This window comes from Limulus polyphemus, unplaced genomic scaffold (genome assembly GCF_000517525.1).
Source record: "Limulus polyphemus unplaced genomic scaffold, Limulus_polyphemus-2.1.2 Scaffold2045, whole genome shotgun sequence".
Lineage (NCBI taxonomy): Eukaryota > Metazoa > Arthropoda > Merostomata > Xiphosura > Limulidae > Limulus > Limulus polyphemus.
This window is the reverse complement of record NW_013667655.1, coordinates 67,349-88,534: the sequence shown is the minus strand read 5'-3', so window position 1 is coordinate 88,534 and position 21,186 is coordinate 67,349. Positions and strand designations below refer to the sequence as shown.

General features: G+C 34.1%; 1 protein-coding gene across 6 annotated transcripts in view; it reads right to left on the bottom strand.

Annotated features, from left to right (window-relative positions):
• Positions 1-21,186, bottom strand: part of LOC106465764 — a 102,736-nt gene that overhangs the window by 21,747 nt on the left and 59,803 nt on the right. For all 6 annotated transcript variants that reach the window (XM_022393695.1, XM_022393696.1, XM_022393699.1 and 3 more), the window contains one exon: positions 18,414-18,519. In XM_022393695.1, the coding sequence (XP_022249403.1) occupies positions 18,414-18,489 (76 nt within the window). In that variant the 5' untranslated portion in view covers positions 18,490-18,519. The remainder of the gene's footprint in view (positions 1-18,413; positions 18,520-21,186) is intronic.

The following is a 21,186-nucleotide window of genomic DNA, read 5'->3' as shown; positions in this document are numbered from 1 at the left end:
CGGGGATTCGAACCCACGACCCTCAGATTGCGAGTCGCGCGCCTTATCCACCTGGTCATGCCGGGCCCAAAGACATTGGTATTTGGCCTATTATATTTTTTAACATTCTGGAAACTAGACAATCAATGACACCCGTCTTTACAGTTTTGGGATGGTGCGATTCAGAATCTGTGGGTTTCGTGTATCCGCTTTCGGTAACCATCACGTCTAGGATTGGGGGTTTGTTATCATCTTCTATTTATATTGAGAATTGTGTCGTTGGGTGTCATCTGTTTTTGGTGGTTCATGAATTCTTGATTGCGAAGATATTGTCAACATATACGAGACAAATTCTGGGACTTAGAGCAGCTGTTTTGAGGCGTTGTTTTCAGAGTGTTCCGTGGAGAGGTTACTGCATATTAGTGAGAAAGATGAGCTCATAGCTAGGCCTTCTTGGTAGTATTCATGTTGGAAGTACGTTATGGTGATACAGAAGGTTGTGAGTTCTAATATCGTGAGGACTGTCAGTTGGGGGAGGTTCTTGAGAGTTCTTTCATTTTCAAGCTGTTAGAGGAGTACTTATAATGATCATATAGGCTTATAACCATGACAACAAACGTAAACATGCTAGAAAAAAGAATAGAAAATTTTGCAGTGTCGAAAAGAAGCTGACGAAAAGTTTTACTTAGAGAAGATATTTCTTTGTGTTTTAGTTTGTTACGGACTCAAGCAAATGGGTTTCACGAATTTCTCATCCCAAAAAAACAAAGAAGTTTCACATATATATCATATGAAAGTCTGTTGTTGTTGTTGTTGTGTATTTTGAGGTGCATTCTCATATAGTTAAAATGTTTGCTTACGTTAACAGTTTTTCACAGTTGAGTATCACTGTTTTGCGTTTAAATAATTTAATACTTTTATGTATTGACTTACATGAAAGAATAATTTTGTTGCATAATCTAAAAAAGCTTTAACTTATGTTCGTGCAATGTACATTATATTCTTGACCTTTTTATCATGTTTCGTGTACGATGTAGCTTGTTTTAAGGTGTTATGCATTTTTATATATTTAAGTTCACTAGTTAAAAAATCATGTCACTAAATAAAGTGAAACAAGAAAATGGTGAAATTTAGCGAATCATCTGAAGAGATAATGAAAAATTTTGGAGATCCCATTACCTTAAATGGTGTAAACTGCCTATGGATGTCGTGCTTTTAGATGAAGTTGTTTTCAGTGAGATTTAGGCTTCGTAAAGCGGAGAAGTTTATTAACCAACTCTACAGGATGTTTCAATAAACCCAATAATTCCTAACCTTACAAACCGTGGATAGGAAGGTGGATTTTGAGCCATGTTAAATTAGTCGATTAGGGAAGCTCCGCATGCCCTGAATATTGAGTTGAATCTTATCTGACACAATTATCGCTTCATGACAATTTACAGTTATCTCTTCAACACATTATTACGTGAGCAGCATTTTCAATAACATATTCGTTTATAAAATAGTCAAACCGTACGTTTCAAAAAACATCGTGACAATCACTAATAACATCCCTGAAATAGTTTTGTGTATTGTATGTTTGCACTTTATAATCTCCTTGTTCTTCGTAGCTTTATTACGTGAACACAAGAGTTAAAAACCTATGAACACTAAAACAATTTGTTGGTACTTTGGGGACGTGGAAATGTTATAAGGGTGAGAGTCAAATACAGGGCAGTCCAAAATTATCTTTCATATTTTAGAATTTAATAATTAACTAACTAAGGAAGTATAACCAAGCAGTTTTCAACATCTTGTATCCCAACTCAAACAATTTTTATTGACATGTCAGTAGACTTCTACACGTGTACTATTAATGGCTCTGAGCACGTGTAACCGGTATTCGACTTCAGTCCCCGTTCATTGCAACATGTCCACAGTTACAATGACGGTGGTGTCCGTTATCCTGGTCTTTAGCTCCGTGATGTTTGCTATATATGTGTGTGCGATAAACAATATCCTTAACATACTCCCATACTTCTTTTCTGTACTGACGTCTGTAATTACGCTGCAAGTCAAACGACGCATTGAGCCTTTTCTTGCACGGTTGCCATTTTATGGGGTAACACTACTCACTAGAGGGGAAAAAATGACAATATAAATTGTTTGAGTTGGACTAAAAGATGTTGAAAGCTGCATGGTTGTATTTCCTTAGTTATTTAATTATCAAATGTTTAAAAATAGGAAAGATGATTTTGGGCCATCCTGCACTACTGTTCTGTCAGATAACTGTAGTTCAATATAGCCCTTATGTTGCCTTCTGCGAATATCCAAAAACAAACCTTTAATATCCGGAGTATAAGGGTTTTTTTTTGCTTTTTTTGTATAGGTTTTGTGCGTGTTTTAAACATTTATCTTTACAACGCTAGAAACCGGGTTTCGATAATCGTGGTGGGCAGAGAACAGATAGCCCATTGTTTAGGTTTGTGTTTAACTACAAACAAACAAAATATTTCTCTAGAAGTGAAGCTATTTGTATAAATAACTAAGCCTGAACTTTTATTGTTTTAATGCTGATTCTGGTCAGATTGCACACTTTTTTAAACAACATATGTCGCTACAAAATTCACATTCACATTTGGGAAAATAATTTGCAAATTATAAGTTTCCAAAGTTGCCAAGTCAAGTATTGTTCCTCGAATTTCGCGCAAAGCTACTAAAGAACACTTTATGCAAGCCGTTCCTAATTTTGAAGTGATAGATTAGAGAGAAGAGAGCTAGTCAACAACACTCACCACACAAATTCGTGGGATACTCTAATCAAATAACGTGATCTGACCGTCACTCTTATAACTCCCAAATTGCGGAGCGCTATTTTTTGGTTTTTTCTTAGCTGTAACAGGGCACAAACTGCAGAGCCTTGGATCTCTAGCCGGTACACTAACCGTTGGACTACGCCCGGCCCGCCAAGCCACAAGACGGCTCCTGAAAGAGAAGTGAAACTGTTCGAACCAATTACATCCACAACAAATTATTTTACTTCTTAAGAGTCATTCAGTAGCAAAATATACTGTAAAAAATAATTGTCTAAGGAACACCGCAGTGCAAACTAAAAATATTAAAATTTATGTATAGAAGGATTTATTATTATTATTTTTTGTTGTTGTTTAAGCGTAAAGATACACGATGTGTTATATGCGCTGTGCCCACTACGGGTATCGAACCACAGATTTTAGAGGTGATAGATTTAGCAGATAGCCTTCATATTTTTCAAAACAGTTAATTTGGAGAATCGTATTTTGTAGATGTTTGTTTGTTTGTTGTTAGCATAAAGCTACACGATGGGCTATCTGTTCTCTGCCCATCATAAGTATTTAAACCCGGTTTTTAGTGATATAAGTCTTCAGACTAGAGAGTATATTTTTTGTAGCAGAAATAGTGTTAGTTTGTATCAACTTGATCTTTGAATCAGTATCATTCTAATTTGTTTTTAAGAAGGATATGTTTAGAATGATTTACAGTTACTTAGCTATTCAATAATATTGTGACCTTTTCTTGGTACTGAAGAAACCAATAAAGATGTCGATAACTTTTCTGGTTTCTGCTGATATACAGTTGCTATGGAAACTTACTGATTTGTTGTTGTTGCGTACTAGAAAATTCATTATCTCATAGAATAAAAACTATAGCCATGTCACAATTTGAAGGCTTAGGTTATTACGGCCCAGTTTTGTTTTCATCAGAGATATACTGATATACAATGTGAAATGAAAATATATTAAGTGTTCTTGATAAACAAAATTGTCGAATGAATTTTAAGAAGAAATTCGAACATTTTCTCAAAGAGAATCGTATTCATGAAGGTATTACCATAAGTACTCCATAATCATCTAAAAGACTCTATGTTTCGAGCCAGATGCACTTAGACCTATAAGTTCTAAGAGGCTTTCCATGCAAACCATTGAGTATGTGATACAGGAAAAAACTCATTGCAATTCCTGGTAACCCTACAACAGATGTGATTCTTGAGACATTGATTTATTTGTTTCTTTTTTTCAATCGCAGCAATAGTACTAAAAAAAGAGATTGTTACCGTTTGATTGGAGAAAAACTTTTTTCACGGGAATATTAAATGTAGATTGTGCAGACTGCTGTTTTGGTTTACTCTTTAGTTAATGAATGTTACTCTTCTTATAGATGGTTCCAAAATTTAGTTCAATCAAAATCTAAGAGAATTTAATATTAGGAGCTGCGAAAATGTTATTACAATCTTAGTAAAATTTTCCGTATTAAACACTTTTTTGCCAATTGAAAACCTGACTCAATTTAAATTTTATACAGAAAACCTCGATAAACATACATACAACTAATATCATATTTTCACGTTAGAATTAAGCTATTGACAATGAAAATAACACGGAGTAACAAAATAATCTTTCATGTTTAAATTTAAGTTCTGATCACTGTGATTATGAAAGAAAGTGATATTCTTAATATTCAAAAAAAAACTTCATTTGTAAATATCTAATAACTGAATTTATATGAATATTTTCATTTTAACTCTTCGCGGTAGATTTATCTGTTGTTTTTTCACTATAAATTATTTCTAAATACACGCCACTACTGTTTAGGAGTACCAACAGTTCGATTAATTTTAGTTTATTTGCTGTGAAGCACAAAGTTACACAATGGGCTATCTTGTGCTCTGCGCAGCACGAGTATCAAAACCCGGTTTTTAGCTTTGTAATCTTACAGACTTGTCGCTGAACCACTGAGGACAATTAACTATGTGCGTAATTGTATCCATTAATACTTAACTAAGCACAACATTGTTACACACCTTAATCGTTAGGAAAGTACTACAATGTATCTAGTCTCTTCTTTTGACACGAATAAACCTAGTGGTGACAGCATTGGTTGCTCTAATATTTCACTGTGACAGAATTGGTTGCTATAATATTTGAATGTGAATGTAATATTTGAATAAACGTGCTTGACCACTCCAGCTATTGGTCACTTCGAAATGGACAATTCCAATAAATCCGTTTTAAAGTCGTTGAAAAAACGTACTTAGTATATTACTTTGCTTAATTTTTCCTTTATTTTTTAGGTCTGTTCTACTGATGTACAGCGTATTTTGAATCTGTCACGTGATACCAGATTCTGAGTCTGTGTTCGTTATTTTTTGTTCTGTTTTTCAGGGCTGTACATAACTTCCGAATCTAGAAAGTTTTAAAGAAGTAACTCTTACAGAATGTCGACTTTCTAAGGGCTTTTATCTATATAAAGATATATATATATAAGTAAATGTAGTTTTTACTGTATAACTGATAGAACATAGATAAAATTATACGCTATTTATTTGAAATTTTACGCCTCTCTGTACCATTACAATATAGAAAAAATCACTATAAAATTCAAAACTGCGATAAAAAAATACACGTCGATTCTACTCTACATCTTATCATTGTTCTTGGAAGAATAATTTAATACAGAACAACATGTCTCAACCAAAAGCACTACGAAATAAGCTTTGTTGTAGAGATAAGTTATAATTTTATTGTAGCTTATTACTATTTTCTGTAAGGTGTTTGATCTTTTTTTTTTTGTACCTAACATGACTAAGAAAATTTCACTATTATTATAATGGCATGCAGTTTACCGTGAGGATTTGTCTGAAATTATATCCTTTGGCTTACTTTTTACACTTGGTTTATTTAATATTAATTTATTGTTTAATTTCAAATTTATTTATGTTAAGCATAAAATTTGATAGTGGATTATCCGTGCTCTACCCACTGCGAGTGTCGAAACTCTATTCTTACGGTTATAAACTCTCAGACTTACCGCTGAACCACCAGGAGGCTAATTCCAGTTAGGTTTGTGTCACAGAGTAATGACAAAAATTCAATACGTAACTACCACGTAACCTATTTTTACGTCATCGTCCTTCCGCATAACCTAATTTTACGTTTCTGCCATCATCCTAAAAATGACTCGGATTTCTTTCTTATAGCTTTCGTTCTAACACAAAATAAAACACCAAATTTTATTATTTTTGAGTTGTAAAGAAATAGGTTGAAAACTAAAGCTGTGTTTCAGTAAACACAAGAGCTCCACACGTAAATCTCATTATATTAAAATTCCATAACACTGCAGCTAGTGTTGGTAACGAAAGGTTATGAGCGCCAAGCATATACCTATTTTATTCCTTTTTAACAGGGAGTAATGTCAGAAAGAAATGCTGCGCAGGCGTAAAGGGAAATGAAACCGTCACGCACAGCTCGCTGCAAGCTAACACGCACTTCAATAAGTTAGGCAGTCGTGTGTGTGTGTCTAGAAGAAAACATTTCTTTGTTGTTGTCATTGTTATTACTGATAAATAGAAAGGATAGAAAAGATAAGAAGCTTTGTAAGAAAAAGTCATCATGCTTTGAATAATTTGCTGATGTATATAATTTGTTCTTGCAATAATTATTCACATTTTCTTCCTATTTTCTTGTCTCTTTCTTCTGATATGCTGATTAGAAGTGCACTTGACATCGACATAAGCTTGAGTAAATGTCTAAAGATGTATTTACAACTTTTTAATGTGCTGTATCATAGTATGGACAAATAAATTGACTTTTAACATTCTTATTCTACCGTTCTTCATACCAAACGCCTCTCCCAGTGGCACAGCGGTATGTCTGCGGACTTACAACGCTAGAATCCGGGTTTCGATACCCGTGGTGGGCAGAGCGTGGTGTAGCTTTGTGCTTAATTACAAACAAATGCCCCCCAGTGGCACAGCGGTATGTCTACGGACTTACAAAGCTAGAAACCGGGTTTCGAAACCTGTGGTGGGCAGAGCACAGATAGCCCTTGTGTAGCTTTGTGCATAATTAAAAACAAACAAACAATACAAACAAACAAATCATGAGAAACGTTAATGAATAACTCGGAATATCATCAAAGGTGTTAAGAAATAGTAAATTCTCTTGATTTGATTACTTTATAATTCGTTTCCTTGCTTTACTTGACGCTAGACCTATTTTATCTCAGAATGTTTCTTAAAGCTGGAAACGTAATTAAAAAATAATATAGCTATTAGTCTAAATCCTAAGGTTGGAGGCCACCTATGAGCCAAACGGTCTCTAGCCAATAAGCGCGACGAACAGCTTTTCCAGAACTAATATTCCCTTCTTCGTTCGTTAAACTCATGGAGGGTTTTTGGCAACGAAATAATTAAATGACATTTATTGCGCGCAAAACTTTATCGCACAACCTTCGGTGTTAACCTGCAACTGACGCAATTAAATGGAAAGTTAAACGACATCATGTTATTAGTTCGGTATCAAAGCAGATGTATAATTGAATTATATCTTCGTGGAATATACTTTGCTTATCTTTATTGAAGTCGTTCAGTACTAAAGGATTGATTATACTGCTTTATGTGTCAAATAATGTTATCCACTATACAATGGGAAAAGCGGAAATTGAGAAACAAGCAAATTTACAGTATCGCACTTGGTATTAGAAAATTTCCAATGACTATAATTTTAAGGCAAATACAGATATGTTAATACTAATCCATAAATATAGTTTTAAAGTAGGTAAATACATATAATTATTGATCCAAATAAATATGATTTTAAGGCACTTAAAGATGTATGGTTATTTGCCAATAGATATGATTTCTATAAAGGTAAAGATATACAATTATTAACCACTATAAATATGATTTTAAGACAAGTAAGAATATGTATTATTGACCATAATATCATTGGTTTTAAGGTGGGTTAAGATATATAATTATTTAACACAATAAATATGATTTTAAGACAAGTATAAATATATAATATTGACCATAATATCATTGGTTTTAAGGCAGATAAATATATACAATTATTAACCACTATAAATATGATTTTAAGACAAGTAAGAATATATAATATTGACCATAATAACTTTGGTCTTAAGGTGGGTTAAGATATATAATTATTTAACATAATAAGTATGATTTTAAAACAAATAAGAATATATACAGATATTTAACCCCATCCCTATCCTGTGCATCACATGTGGTTCACAGGACATGATGCAAAAACACCTGAGTATCATATGTGATACACAACTACATTGATTTGATATGCAGCTGATTCTCGTGAACGTGGCAGTAGGAACTGGTTGTTTTGAGATTAGAAGAGAGCTTCATATTGGCATCACATGTGGCGCTCAAAGCGCATGTGAATGATAATACGTTAAGTTACTTTCACTTGAGAGAAAATGTAAACCTAGGATTTTTAGTTGCTAAAACCGTCTACTCCACTCTCTGTCAATAATACTAAAATAATATACTTATCTCACACCTACTTGGGTAAGTATTGAAATAAGGGTATTCATAAAAACCAATAAATGATCTAAAACAGGTCAAGAGTTGAGGCGGGTAAAGAAATATAAATAACCGTTTCATGCAGAGATGAAAACAAAAAACTTGACTAATGACTTTGCAATCATGAAATATGCAATCTTAATCTTGTAGTGAGAAGTTAAAGATAAATTAAGTTACGAAAAATCTCATTAATAATCTAAAAGTTACCCTCAACAAAATATAAAATTATATATTTTCTATGTGTAAGATCTCGCCATAAAATGTTCTTGGACAAAGAGCGTGTTATATGCATCTTAGGGTTTCACTCAATAGTCTGTTGAACTCCAAAATTGTCAAAGACCTTTATGTTATCCATTAATTCCTTGCACTAAAAAATGATTTAATTTCATTACCGATGAAAATGAGGTGATGGTCAGGTGTGGCCTGAAGCTTAGTGTGCTGGATTGTAAATCCCAGGGTTCATGGTTTGCGGTATTTTGTTGCAAAATCGCGTTCCACGCGTTGGGGCGGTGGTTGCATTATAAGAGTGACGGTCCAGTCTTACTATTCGATTAAAGTAGCCCAAGAACTGGCGGTGGGTGCTGTTAACTACCTACCTATCGTCTAGTCTATCAGTTGAAGATTAGGAATGGTCAGTGCCGATAGCTCTTGTGTACTTTACTGCAAACAAACAACTTTATGTTATGAAATTTACAGACTCCCAAAAGTTACAGGTTTGATTTAGCAATAACTGTGTTAAGCTACGTTAAAACTACGTTTACATATATATATATAATATGTTGTTTAGTTTGCACGATAAATTGCCAAGAACTTTGGCGAGTAATAAATCATATGAATAATTTATTACCTTCATTTTATCAAGATAAGTTCATACCCTCAAATATTTCAGTAATGTCGTACACTGAATTATGAGATGAGTGATTAGAATTATCCAGTAATTAGAATTAGTCAGTGATTAGTGATTAGCCAGTGTTTCAGGTATTTCCGATTGTAAATTATTTTGATTTTGAATTCAGTAGTTTGCAGTAGTTCTGTGTTTAAACTAATGTATTACATAATTTGGTCTGCTAAAAGTAGCAGACATGTAAAGGTGCTGAACAGCGAGTATATCATTTTGAAGTTATGATCTTCGTTTTAATAAAATGTATAAGATAAATTAGGATATCAACGTAAGGAGGTTTCTTATCAAGGCTGTGGATGACGTTTAGCACTGATTCAATATAGATTGTGTACCGTTGCACTTGCTACAGAGTTAATGCTTTTTTCTTCGTTTCAGTTTTACATCATCGAATAAAAGTTAGAAATGTTTAACATAAAATTTTATAAGTTTTTTTTTTTTTTACCATCATTAAGTTGCTTTCAAATTCCAGCGTCCCTCTGATTTTCATAACTATATACAAAACATTTTTGAACTTGAGTTCCAAAAAACTTATTTACAGACAACCAAAGAACTTCTTAGAAAGTTTCGCAGACAAGGGTCCTTGCGAATAATATTCCGTATAAGTCATTTTCATTTGCTGACTATTGAGAATAATTTATGTAGCATTTCCTCCAGAACCAGAACTGCTAAAATCTTTAAACTGCACAACTACAGGAAAAAATTTCGTTTATCCACTATTTACCAAGTTTCAGTGAAATTTCACTATATATTGTAAATAAGTAGGTAAAGTGAAAAGTCATTGTTTAGTTAAACTGTTTACAAGTTTTCAAAATTAAAACATTTTGCCTTCTTTAATGTTGTCTCACGATTGTTTTACAAAAAAATCTGTTCACAACTAAATAGATCCTATAAAACTAAAACTGTGAAACGTTAAGTTTGTTTGTAGTTAAGCACAAAGCTACACAAAGGGCTATCTGTGCTCTGACCACCACAAGTATCGAAACCCGATTTTTAACGTTGTAAGTCCGCAGACATATCGTCCTGCCACTAGGGGCTAAACGTTTAGAATTGGATAGCAATTAGATTTTTTTCCGAAGTAACAGAGAACGTGTTTTATTTATTTTGTAACAGAGTTTCTATAGATTCATCCTTCTGCTATACAAAATAGTTGAGATCTACTATATTTTTCAAAATGTTGCTACAGATCCATCTATATTGCTTGGATGTCACCACTGTGTAAGAAACCTGGTTTTATTCTTTGGCATGTCTTTCTCACGGGTTATTGATGAAGGGCGGTATTTCCTGAAATTGATCTAACTTAGCGATATGTAATAAATCGAATAGCAGACTGGACATCGGATTTTTTATTTTATTTTTCTATCGGAGTATGACAACTTTGGAAAATAAGAAAAAAATATAGTTCTCTTTAACACATAATCTGGTAAAACGTTCTAAGATTAAACAAAACAAAAAAGGCACATTAAAAGTCAGTTCTTAATCCATATCTACTTAATGTTACAAGCGACATAAATAAAATTTACTCTCATTAATGAGTTATGTGTAAGTTTAGCAAATTAATACCAAAGGTTAATCCGTTTCACTCTTAATTTTGATACCGCAAAATTAGAATTAAAACATAGAAGTTTGTTTGTCTGTTTGTTGTTAAGTGCAAGATAAACAATGGACTATCTGTTCTGTGCTCGCCACGGAGATCGAAACCAGATTTTTGCAACTTATCGCTGAGCCACTGAAAGAGGAGGAGCATTAATAAAAAAAGACGATACTACCTATTCCCATTAAATGAAACGACTGATTGTTTATGTTTATTGTGATACTCAGTGATTTGGATGCGCCCTCTATAGTTGTTGTTGCTAAACTGGAAATTCGTATTTTTTAAAGAAACAAATACATTTCCGTACAATACTTGTTTGTTTGAAGTTAAGCACAAAGCAACACAATGGGCTATCTGGGCTCTGCCCTCCACAAGTATCGAAACCCAGCTTCTAGCGTTGTAAATCCACAGAAATGCCGCTGTGCCACTGGGGAGCCCCGTACAGTACAACAACGTTACAGAATCACTACAATCAGGCCGGATTTACAACTGGAAGTTTCTATGAAAGCGTACTCTATGCACTGTGCTCAGCGTGATACGTCAGGCTGCATGTAAACAAAGTCAGGGTTGGGGTTCTTCTTGGTTTGTAAAACTATAACAATTTCCTCATAAAAAAATACGAACGTTTAACCCAAAAGTTAGCACTTGAAAACTTTTAGTGATATAAAACTGAAAATATGTTTTCCTAGATATATCTGAGTAAAATTACATGGTATTTATTTTCACAGTTTTAAATAACAGAATATGATACTTTTATTTTAATATTTCACAAACATCTGTACACACGTACATAAACCCCTGATCAAGCCCTCTCAGCTCCTGAGAACGTATTTGTCTTACAATCAGTGCGTGAGAGAGATGGCGTCAGACAGTAACACGTGTCTAAAAGTAAGTCCGCTAAACCTTTTGTGTACAGTTTGACAACAATGTTAATGTTTCCAAATTATTGATAAATAACAGGAATTTATGTCTCCATTTTCAATTTTGCATTGAAGTTAGAAATGTGCATTGTTTATTACTGGCGTTCTTGCAGAAAGGGTTGGATTTGTTTTGTTTTAAGAAATCCACATTGGGTTATCTGCCGTGTCCACCGCGGGGAATCGAACCCCGGATTTTTGTGTTTTAAGTCCGTAAACTTACCGATTTCCCATCGGGAGACTTATAGAAAGGAAAAAATGCAAAATTGTTGGAAAGAATTTACGCAATAATGTAAGATAGTTTTCAAGGTATACATCTGAGTTTAATTTATTGTTTTAGACGAACAAACTACATTGTAACTATAGGCTTCAAAGTTTTTCTTTGGGGGAGGAGATGAACCAAGTTTGGAAAAAGACAAACACACCTGTGTAACTTAGGTTATGTCTCGTGTATGTGATTGACGGTTGTGGCATTGGGTATTATTTATCTTGAAATCAATTTGATTCCACTTCCAAGTTTTCAGCTGACAATGAATTTCTGGTTAACAGCTTTGGAAAATAATGGTTGTCTATCAGGTATCAACCACTTTCCAGCAGAGATGGTAGAACAGGTGTGGGTGTCAGTCAGTGTTTTCACACAAAGGTCTGGTAATTTGCATAACTGGCATGCAGAGTTAGGGAATCTTTTGTTCGAGACAAATTGTCAATGATTGTCTTGCATTGCCTGAACTTGAGCGTCCCAAACTACTTATTGGTGTTTCAGTAGACGCTGAAACTGCAGACAAATAATGCAACTGAACATACAACACTATCATCGAACGAACACACAGAAAGTGTGAATGTTCTATGCTGAATTTTTTCCTATTTTTGAAACATTATCTAGTTACAGCCTGTAATAACGTGATAAAGAAGAGTACCATTCGCTATATCACGTGGAAATTTAATACCATAGACACCTATGTTACCTAGTCTTCTAGATGTCGCATCTATACCTCTAGGCTTTGACACATGATGGATGCAGTAAGCATGATATCATTTCTAGTGACGTCCACGAGTGTAGTTGTGTTGCAGTGTTCAAGATATCGGATGTCAGGTGTTTGACTGAACTTAAGTCCGGAGTATTTTATAACAAAATCACAATCCTTGAGGTGTAGCTTCAAGTTGTCTCACGTCAGTATTGAAGACTGCGTCCCACCAGGTACAGTTAGAGTGAATGGTCATACACAGAGAGCTATAACAGCATCTTACAAAAGTATAGAAATTGTGACACTCACTGTAGCTACAAGGAAGATACCCCATCTTGCCTCGCCATCCCATTTTTTTCCACTTCTCCTAAATTATGCTAAAATCCGCACAATATACAGTAACATGTAAAATGAATCAACGTATTCGTAAACGTATACTTTGTGCTGGGGTCACCTCAGTATGACCTTCAGAACTTCTAACAATTGCTTTACACTCGTCTCTACGCTGTGCTAAAAAAGTTTTAATTTTTCTTCTAGTTTTAACTACTGACTACGATGTTTCTAACCTCTGCGTGTTTGTCTTAGATCTCACATGCGCATCTGAGGAGCAGGATGAATATTTCAAGTACCAATATATTTTCTGTTGATATCCATTTTCAACAGGAAACTTTTGTTTTGGCAGGCCATCATCAATATGTATATTTTAGACTTGGTACTTTTATTTTAAATATAAAGTCTGTTAGGAAAAATTTTCTCATTATTATTTGATGGATTGTTCATTTTGGTTCTATAGTTTTATAGTGTTTGTGTTTGAGTCTGTTATTTTTCATGATCAGAAAATAGACAAATTTGAGAATGGACAGTCACTATATTTCTTCTATAACCCTAGCGTCTTAAATGCTGTCAAAAAATCCGATAACAGAATTAAAATTAGTTGACAAGTTCGTTACTTGGGATCTTGACTATTGACAGCATCACATCCAGGAATTTCAATAGAAGGCTTTGCTTATTGTTTAAAAACAAGTAATGTGAGAGTCCTCCTCCAGAATTTTGGTTTCATGAAATTACGACACATCGTTAAAGTGTTTTTACATTGCGGGAGGATCTTAGGCCATTTTAACATTTGTCACACGAGCCAGCCCGGCATTATGAGGTGGATAAAAAAAAAGTCATCCGGGAAAGGTTTGGATTGTTTTGGTTAGACAAAAAAAGAAAACATTTGGTACTATTTTCAAAGTCTATATCGCTGGACAAGACCCATGACAATGAGAGCCAACATGGAGAAGTAAACTTGCAAATTGTAAAGTAAAACTATGTAGCTACGAAACATGCTTGAAATGTTCTTGATGTCTTTGTGAATGTGATGGTTTAAGTGTAGCGATTAAGATAAAACCGTGGTCTAGGTCGGATAAGGGAAAATACTTATTCGAAGATATCCCAATCAATTTGACATACCAGCTGAGTCGGAGATTCGTCAACTGATTATTGGATTGGCAGCGAAACATAAAACAAAGGCACAAAAATATCGGTATGTTCAAAACGAGAGATTAGAATCATATATAAGAAATCATTAGATTCAATAATTTGTGAAACTAACGCTACAGTAAAGCCCAAAGATACAATATTGAAGTTGAAATAGACGTATTAGAAGATGATTTCCTAGCGATTCTCAAATTAAAAATGCCATTTCTGCAATGAATAGTAAATATAAGAAGGATGGTATAAAGCTCAGTATGGTACCACAATAGAATAATTCATATAGATTTCATCTTGTCATGTTTTCAAAAACATTTAGTTGTTGTTGTTTTTTTGTTCATTTTAGAAATTGTGCCGAGCTTCATTCATCTAGATCTATCGAAATAACCCTAAATCACTGGTTTCCGGAATGCCCACTCTGTTGACCATCCTAGGCTCAGTACTAAAAGATGCTGAGCTAGCTCGTGTGGCAAGTGTTAAAGAGATTTTTCTTGGAGTAGTTAATGTTAAAAGCAAATTAAAATCTGCACTGGGGGGGGGGGGATAAAGAGGGCATGAAACATATTAAGTTAAATTAGTTGTTGACTAATTATCATGAGATTCTTCCCGGCATTCTCAATAACTACCGTGTATGAGTCAGCTTCCTAAAGCATTTTGTTACATTGTGTCGATGTCAGGTATGATATAAAATATGCCATCTTTAAGAATGGAAAAGTATGAAATATGTCTTTTTTTTATCGCTTAAAATGTTTAGTTTTATCAAATAAATTGTTTTGTATATATATATCACTCGTAAACTCTCGGAATTTCAATATTTTTGAATGTATCTAAATAATTTCTAACAGTGTCATAGCTTTTTGAAACTTGACGTGACAAATGGCATCAATAAAGCCTGATTAAAAAAGGAACATGTGCAGAAAAATGTGTTAGTATGTTTTTAAACGCATGAAACTATAATTTAGAATAACCAATTAGCTGTCTAAGCGTCATTCGAAAAATTCCTACTGGCGATGCTTGGGTTCACTTTTTTTTTCCTGAAAAAAAAATTACGCCAATTGTTGGCACGTTTCGATCAACGTTTCAATTTTCAACGACCTCGTGGCTATATTCTAATAAACTATTTCGTAGATTTCAAAGTTAACATGAATATAAATTATATACATGATTAATTGTAGATCTATATTATTATTAATTTTGACTTTTGGAAATTTTAATTAGACAATATTCACTGATGTTAGTGGGAAAAGGAGAATAAAGCTATTCTTGGAGAGGTATGATAACAGTAAGAAAAAATGTTTTGTTTGTTTATGAATTTCGCGCAGAGCTACTCAAAGGCTATCTGTGCTAACTGTCACTAATTTAGAAGTGGTAGACTCGAGGGAAGGCAGTTAGTCAACATCACCCACTGCTAATTCTTGGGCTACTCTTTTAACACCAAATAGTTGGACTGACAGTCACTTTATAACGACTCCACGGCTGAAAGGGCGTAACTCGCAGATTGCGAGTCGAGCGCTCTAGCCACCAGCCACCAAAAATGTTAAACATATTTTAAGGTAAATGCCAACAGTAGGATCCCTCAGGACTTCTAAGGTGTAAAGTTGTTTGTACGAGTTTAAAAAAATAAAGAAATTAAACTTTGCTATTTAATGATATTTGACATAATCTATATATCAGTTATTTTAAGGAAAGATTTGGTTGGTAAAATAGTAACTGCCAACAAGTTTTGAAATCCTAGAAAGAAGTATTTGATCAGTTTAGAATTTTCGCGCAAAGGTATACTAAGGCATAGCGGTTCTTAATTTTGAGCTAACAGCTAGAGGGAAGGCAGCTGATCAACAGACTACCGACAACTCTCAAGGGGATATCGAAAAGTGGGATGTGACCATCACCCTTATAACGCAAGCGAACCACAAACCCTCGGAACCACAATTTGGGCATGATAGCCACTAGGACACGACTCGTCCTGAAAGATGTGCACAGATTATGTAATCAATAAATTTTATAGAAATATTGGGAAGAATAGTTCTAAAATGTCCAATGCTAGTCCGAATTTTAAAAAGATCAATACATATTTCATTGATAAAGATATTTATTAATTTGTACTTACAATTTTAATGTCTGATTTTATGAAAATATTTTCTTGCTAGAATTATATAAAGAGTCACAATACTTTAATACATTTTATTATTAGGTTTGTTTGTTTGTTTGAAGTTAAGCACAAAGCTACACAATGGGCTATCTGTGCTCTGCCTACCACGGGTATCGAAAACCGGTTTCTAGCATTGTAAGTCTGTAGACATCCCGCTGTGCCACTGGGGGGGGGGGGCTTTATTATTAGACCTTATACATATTTTAACACGAAGTTTTGCAAAAATCTGCCCCAAGTGGCTCAATGGTAAACTTGAGAGCTGAAATCGGGCGTCGTAAGAATCGTAGCTTATTTCTCTGGATTATAAGTTAATACATTAAAGATCATGAGCCCGAGGTATCTCGTGGTCGAGAGTTCTGTATATACTTAGTGATCGTCAGTTTCATTGAACTCAGTATTGACATTTTCTCATGCTTCAAGCAGAAATATAACTACTATTACCACCACTTAGAACTCTGGACGAACAATTTCACTAAAGTTTGTTTAAAAACGAGAAAGTTCATCGTGTTTGCTGTAGAAGCTAAAGAACCTCGTTACTTGAGGCACTTCAAGATACATTTCTTCAGGAGATTTAAAAGCAAACTCGTTTTCATTCAGTAAGTAATCTCTTCGCTTTGTTTTCTAAAATATGTTATTTTTCGCATTATATTTTTCAATATCAGATTCTTTCTAATATTTCATGTAATACTATCTGAATCAGGTTCTGTGTGCACACGAGTATCAAACATAGAAACAGTTGCTGTTTTTCTACTTGCAAAGCTAACTACGGGTATCGAAACCCGGTTTTTCGGGGTACAAGTCAGCAGACATACCACTGTGTCACTGGGGAGGGGATGTATTAAATGAAACAGTACTTACCAAAATGTATATATATATGTGTGTGTGTGTATGCAGGATTTAAACAAAACATTCATTATGAGAAGAACAGGATTATGCTTTAATGTTATTCGGATCAAACTTATTAATTAATTGGTGTTGTTACTAACTAATTAAGCAAAGGTAATGGAATAATAATGGAAGGGTTGCTTGAGATTCAAACGAACAATTTCAAAGTTTTTTGATTAAAGGTTTCTTTGGATGGAAATCAGTATTGTGCAATATTTGATTGGACATTGAAAATAGAACGTCACAACAACATAGTCAAAAAGTTTAGATTGTAATAGGTTAACAGCGCCCTGAAAAAGAAAGTACATTTTGTCAACAGAAAAATATATTCTATAAAGTTTATACTTGGTTAATTGCATCTTTATATTGAACTCTTTCCTGATCTTTGTTTAAGCCTTAACAAATACTCATTCGTTTGTCACTTTACTAGGACCTACATCTAATAACGAGATCGACCATCTTTTGCCCAAATAACAGCTATGATACGACGTGGTATATCATCTACAAGGTTCTGGAAGTTGTCTTGAGGGACTTCTACCCAATCATTCACTAATATTGTACGCAATTCATGGAGCGAAATAAGCAAAGGATCGTGTTGACGAATGCGTCTAAGTTGGATTTAGATCGGAGGTTTTGGTTTCCATGGTAAACGCCTGATGCCTCCGCCGTGTTCCTCCAGCCATGCACGCACAATATGGGCACGTTGGATGGAAGCATTGTCTTCTTGAAAGTATCTGTGTTTCATCAAGGTACATATGAGGCATCGCTGAATGCACTTGATCAGAAATGATGCCGGGGAAAGATTCGACATTCATTCAACCTTCTAAAGGAACCGAGAAGTCAAGGGTATGCCACAAAAACATGCCTCAAACCACGAATCCACAACAAGACTCTAGAGGGATTGGCCAATAAGGGACCTGATAGATGTTCACCCACTGTCATTCCGATTTGGAACTCTTCAATATCTTTGCCCATATCTGTTAGACTAACTATAAATATGCCTTATAAATATGACTTATAATGCTACAGGGATAATCTGACACATCATGTGATCAACCTAATTTGCACCTGCAGCTGAAATCAGGCCAAAGTCTCAAAGGGTACATAGGTCCTAATAAAGTGGCTCCAGCTATAGAGAATGTATATTTTAAACAACATTACTAGTATTTCACGGTTAAGGTTAAGATTTCATTTTACCTTTCAATGCTAAGAAAAGAAAAACGGTCAGTGACATAGATCCGAACAAGAATGTCCACTTTCGCTGTCCAATCATACTTCAGTAGTATCTTTCTTTACACTGAGCCTGTGAAAGATATAAAATCGTGTTAAAAAATAAATAAACGTAAATATAAAAATAAATTGACTTGGAAAACACAATATAAAGCTAACTTTAATATATTTAGTTTAAATTTGGAGCTGTATCCAGTAAAATACTTGACTTTTCAGGAGCTGTATCCAGTAAAATAAATGACTTTTTAGAAGCTGTATCCAGTAAAATACATGACTTTTCAGGAGCTGTATCCAGTAAAATAAATGACTTTTTAGGAGCTGTATCCAGTAAAATACATGACCTTTTAGAAGCTATATCCAGTAAAATACATGACCTTTTATATGGAGCTGTATCCAGTAAAATAAATGACTTTTTAGGAGCTGTATCTAGTAAAATACATGACCTTTTAGAAGCTGTATCCAGTAAAATACATGACCTTTTATATGGAGCCTAAGTGTATCAGCTTGACCTTTGGTATGAAGCACATAGTACACGTTTTACTTTTTAATAATTTTCCTGACGTGACCTATTTTCTCTTGTCGTATTCATCATTTTTCATACGTCTACCTCATGAACAGAGTTACAGACGGTGAGGTAGAGAGGCATTTCATGCACGTCACTTCGCTATCATCAATTTGTAACAAGATTAATTTTACGAAATTAATAAACGGGATATTTCTTTCTAAATTATGGAAGACACGTATAACTTTAACACGACAAGTAGGACTAGTTGTAATAACAAACTCGACAGATGTTTAAAAAAAAAGAGAGATCACTTTAAATGTTATGTACAAAGATTCTAACAGTCGCGAACACTAAATTACATAGTGAAAACTGTAGATTTGAAAAGGACGTGTACATCATAAATTCAGATTTTTCAACATTACTTTGGTTCCACATTATCCGTATTCTGTATCGACGTAAATTGATTTGAACCTTTGCCGTCTGTAGTAATGAAATATTTGTTCTTGTTTTTCTGCGGTCATTTACATACCGTACTGAAACACGTGTCAGCTAGATGTATTCATGATTTTGAATTACTTTTTATCTTGGTTTTATCTGGCTTAAAGATCAATACATTTTTATTGACTGCTCTTGTCAAAAGAAAAGTTTGTACTTAATAAATTAGCCCGTGTTGAAACTTCACATTTTTGAGAAAAATAATTTAAAAGGTAGGCATGATAAGGTGGGATATAATACCCTGAAGATGGTAGGAGATTGATATAATACCCTGAAGATGGTAGGAGATGGATATAATACCCTGAAGATGGTAGGAGATTGATATAATACCCTGAAGATGGTAGGAGATGGATATAATACCCTGAAGATGGTAGGAGGTGGATATAATACCCTGAAGATTGTAGGAGATGGATATGATACCCTGAAGATGGAAAACATTTTATCAATACTGCTGCACGGAGGAACATCATAGCGTGTGTGTATTTGATAGCAAAGCTAAATCGGGCTATATCTGCTGTGTCCACCGAGGGGAATCCAATCCCTGATTTTAGCGTTGCAAAGCTGTAGACTTACCGCTGTCCCATAGGATACAACACCAAAGAATATGTGTTTGTTGTACTTGACATAGCGATATGAACATCGAAATTCGGAATTAAACCCAGAACAAAAAAAACTTTTATTTTTTTAGTTGGAAGACAATTTTTTAAATATATGCTGCTCGAAGACTGATTCTGAAAATACGAATCGTTTTATTAACTCGTGATTTTAACAATAAGGCATAAAACCTCAATGTTTTACTTGCAGAGACTGGTTTAAACTTATAGTGTGAGAAAATAAGCAATCCACTTCCACGAAGTTTATTTAACGAAACAAAATAACTAGAAGACAGCCAACTCACTAGAAAAAATAGACCTCGCGATGGCCCATTTTTAACTCGTTTTACTATTAAACAGTCCCAGTTCTAGATATGAAAATCCATAATGCAACTTGTGGTGGCATTAATAAGTTGGCGGACAAACGGGGTTTCAACGTTTTTTATCTTTAACCAGGGCTGCATATCTCATCATAGTAGTCGATATGATACATGTCTAGATATTGGTGCCACGATACGATACGTATCTAGATACAAAAGTTTTACCAACATTTTGTTACAAAGTTTGACAGTCTTGTCTGTAATTTATTATCTATATTACTAACATTGTCTTATTTAACTACTTCACACTTTACAGTGTTTTTCAAATTCTCAGGTTTGATCAACTAAATGGCAGCTGGTAAGAGAAGTAAAATATAAACAAGTTAATATCTGTCTGTCTATTTTGTTTTGTTAATTTGTTATGTTATTTTGCATGTAATGTTTTTGATAAAAGAAATGAAGACAACATGTAGTACTCAATACACATCTTACTTTATTGAATCGTTAATTTTTAGCAAAAATACTGTATTAGAAATTCTCATTCTTTCTGTACAAAACACTTATAATGTTTACTGAAAGCTTGCCAAATTTCGTGAAGATATATAAATCGTATCGTATTGGACGATACAATCATATCGCAGCTTCACGATACGATACTCGTATAATATCGCTGTTTCACTACACCTTTAGCTTTAACGTACTAATATTACAATCCAGTTGTTTAAGAAATTCTTCAGCACTCAAGACAAAGGTCGAAACGTCATCTGAAACACAAAAAACAGACAGGAAAGTCCACAAAGACACTTTTAAATAGAATTGATACAGTC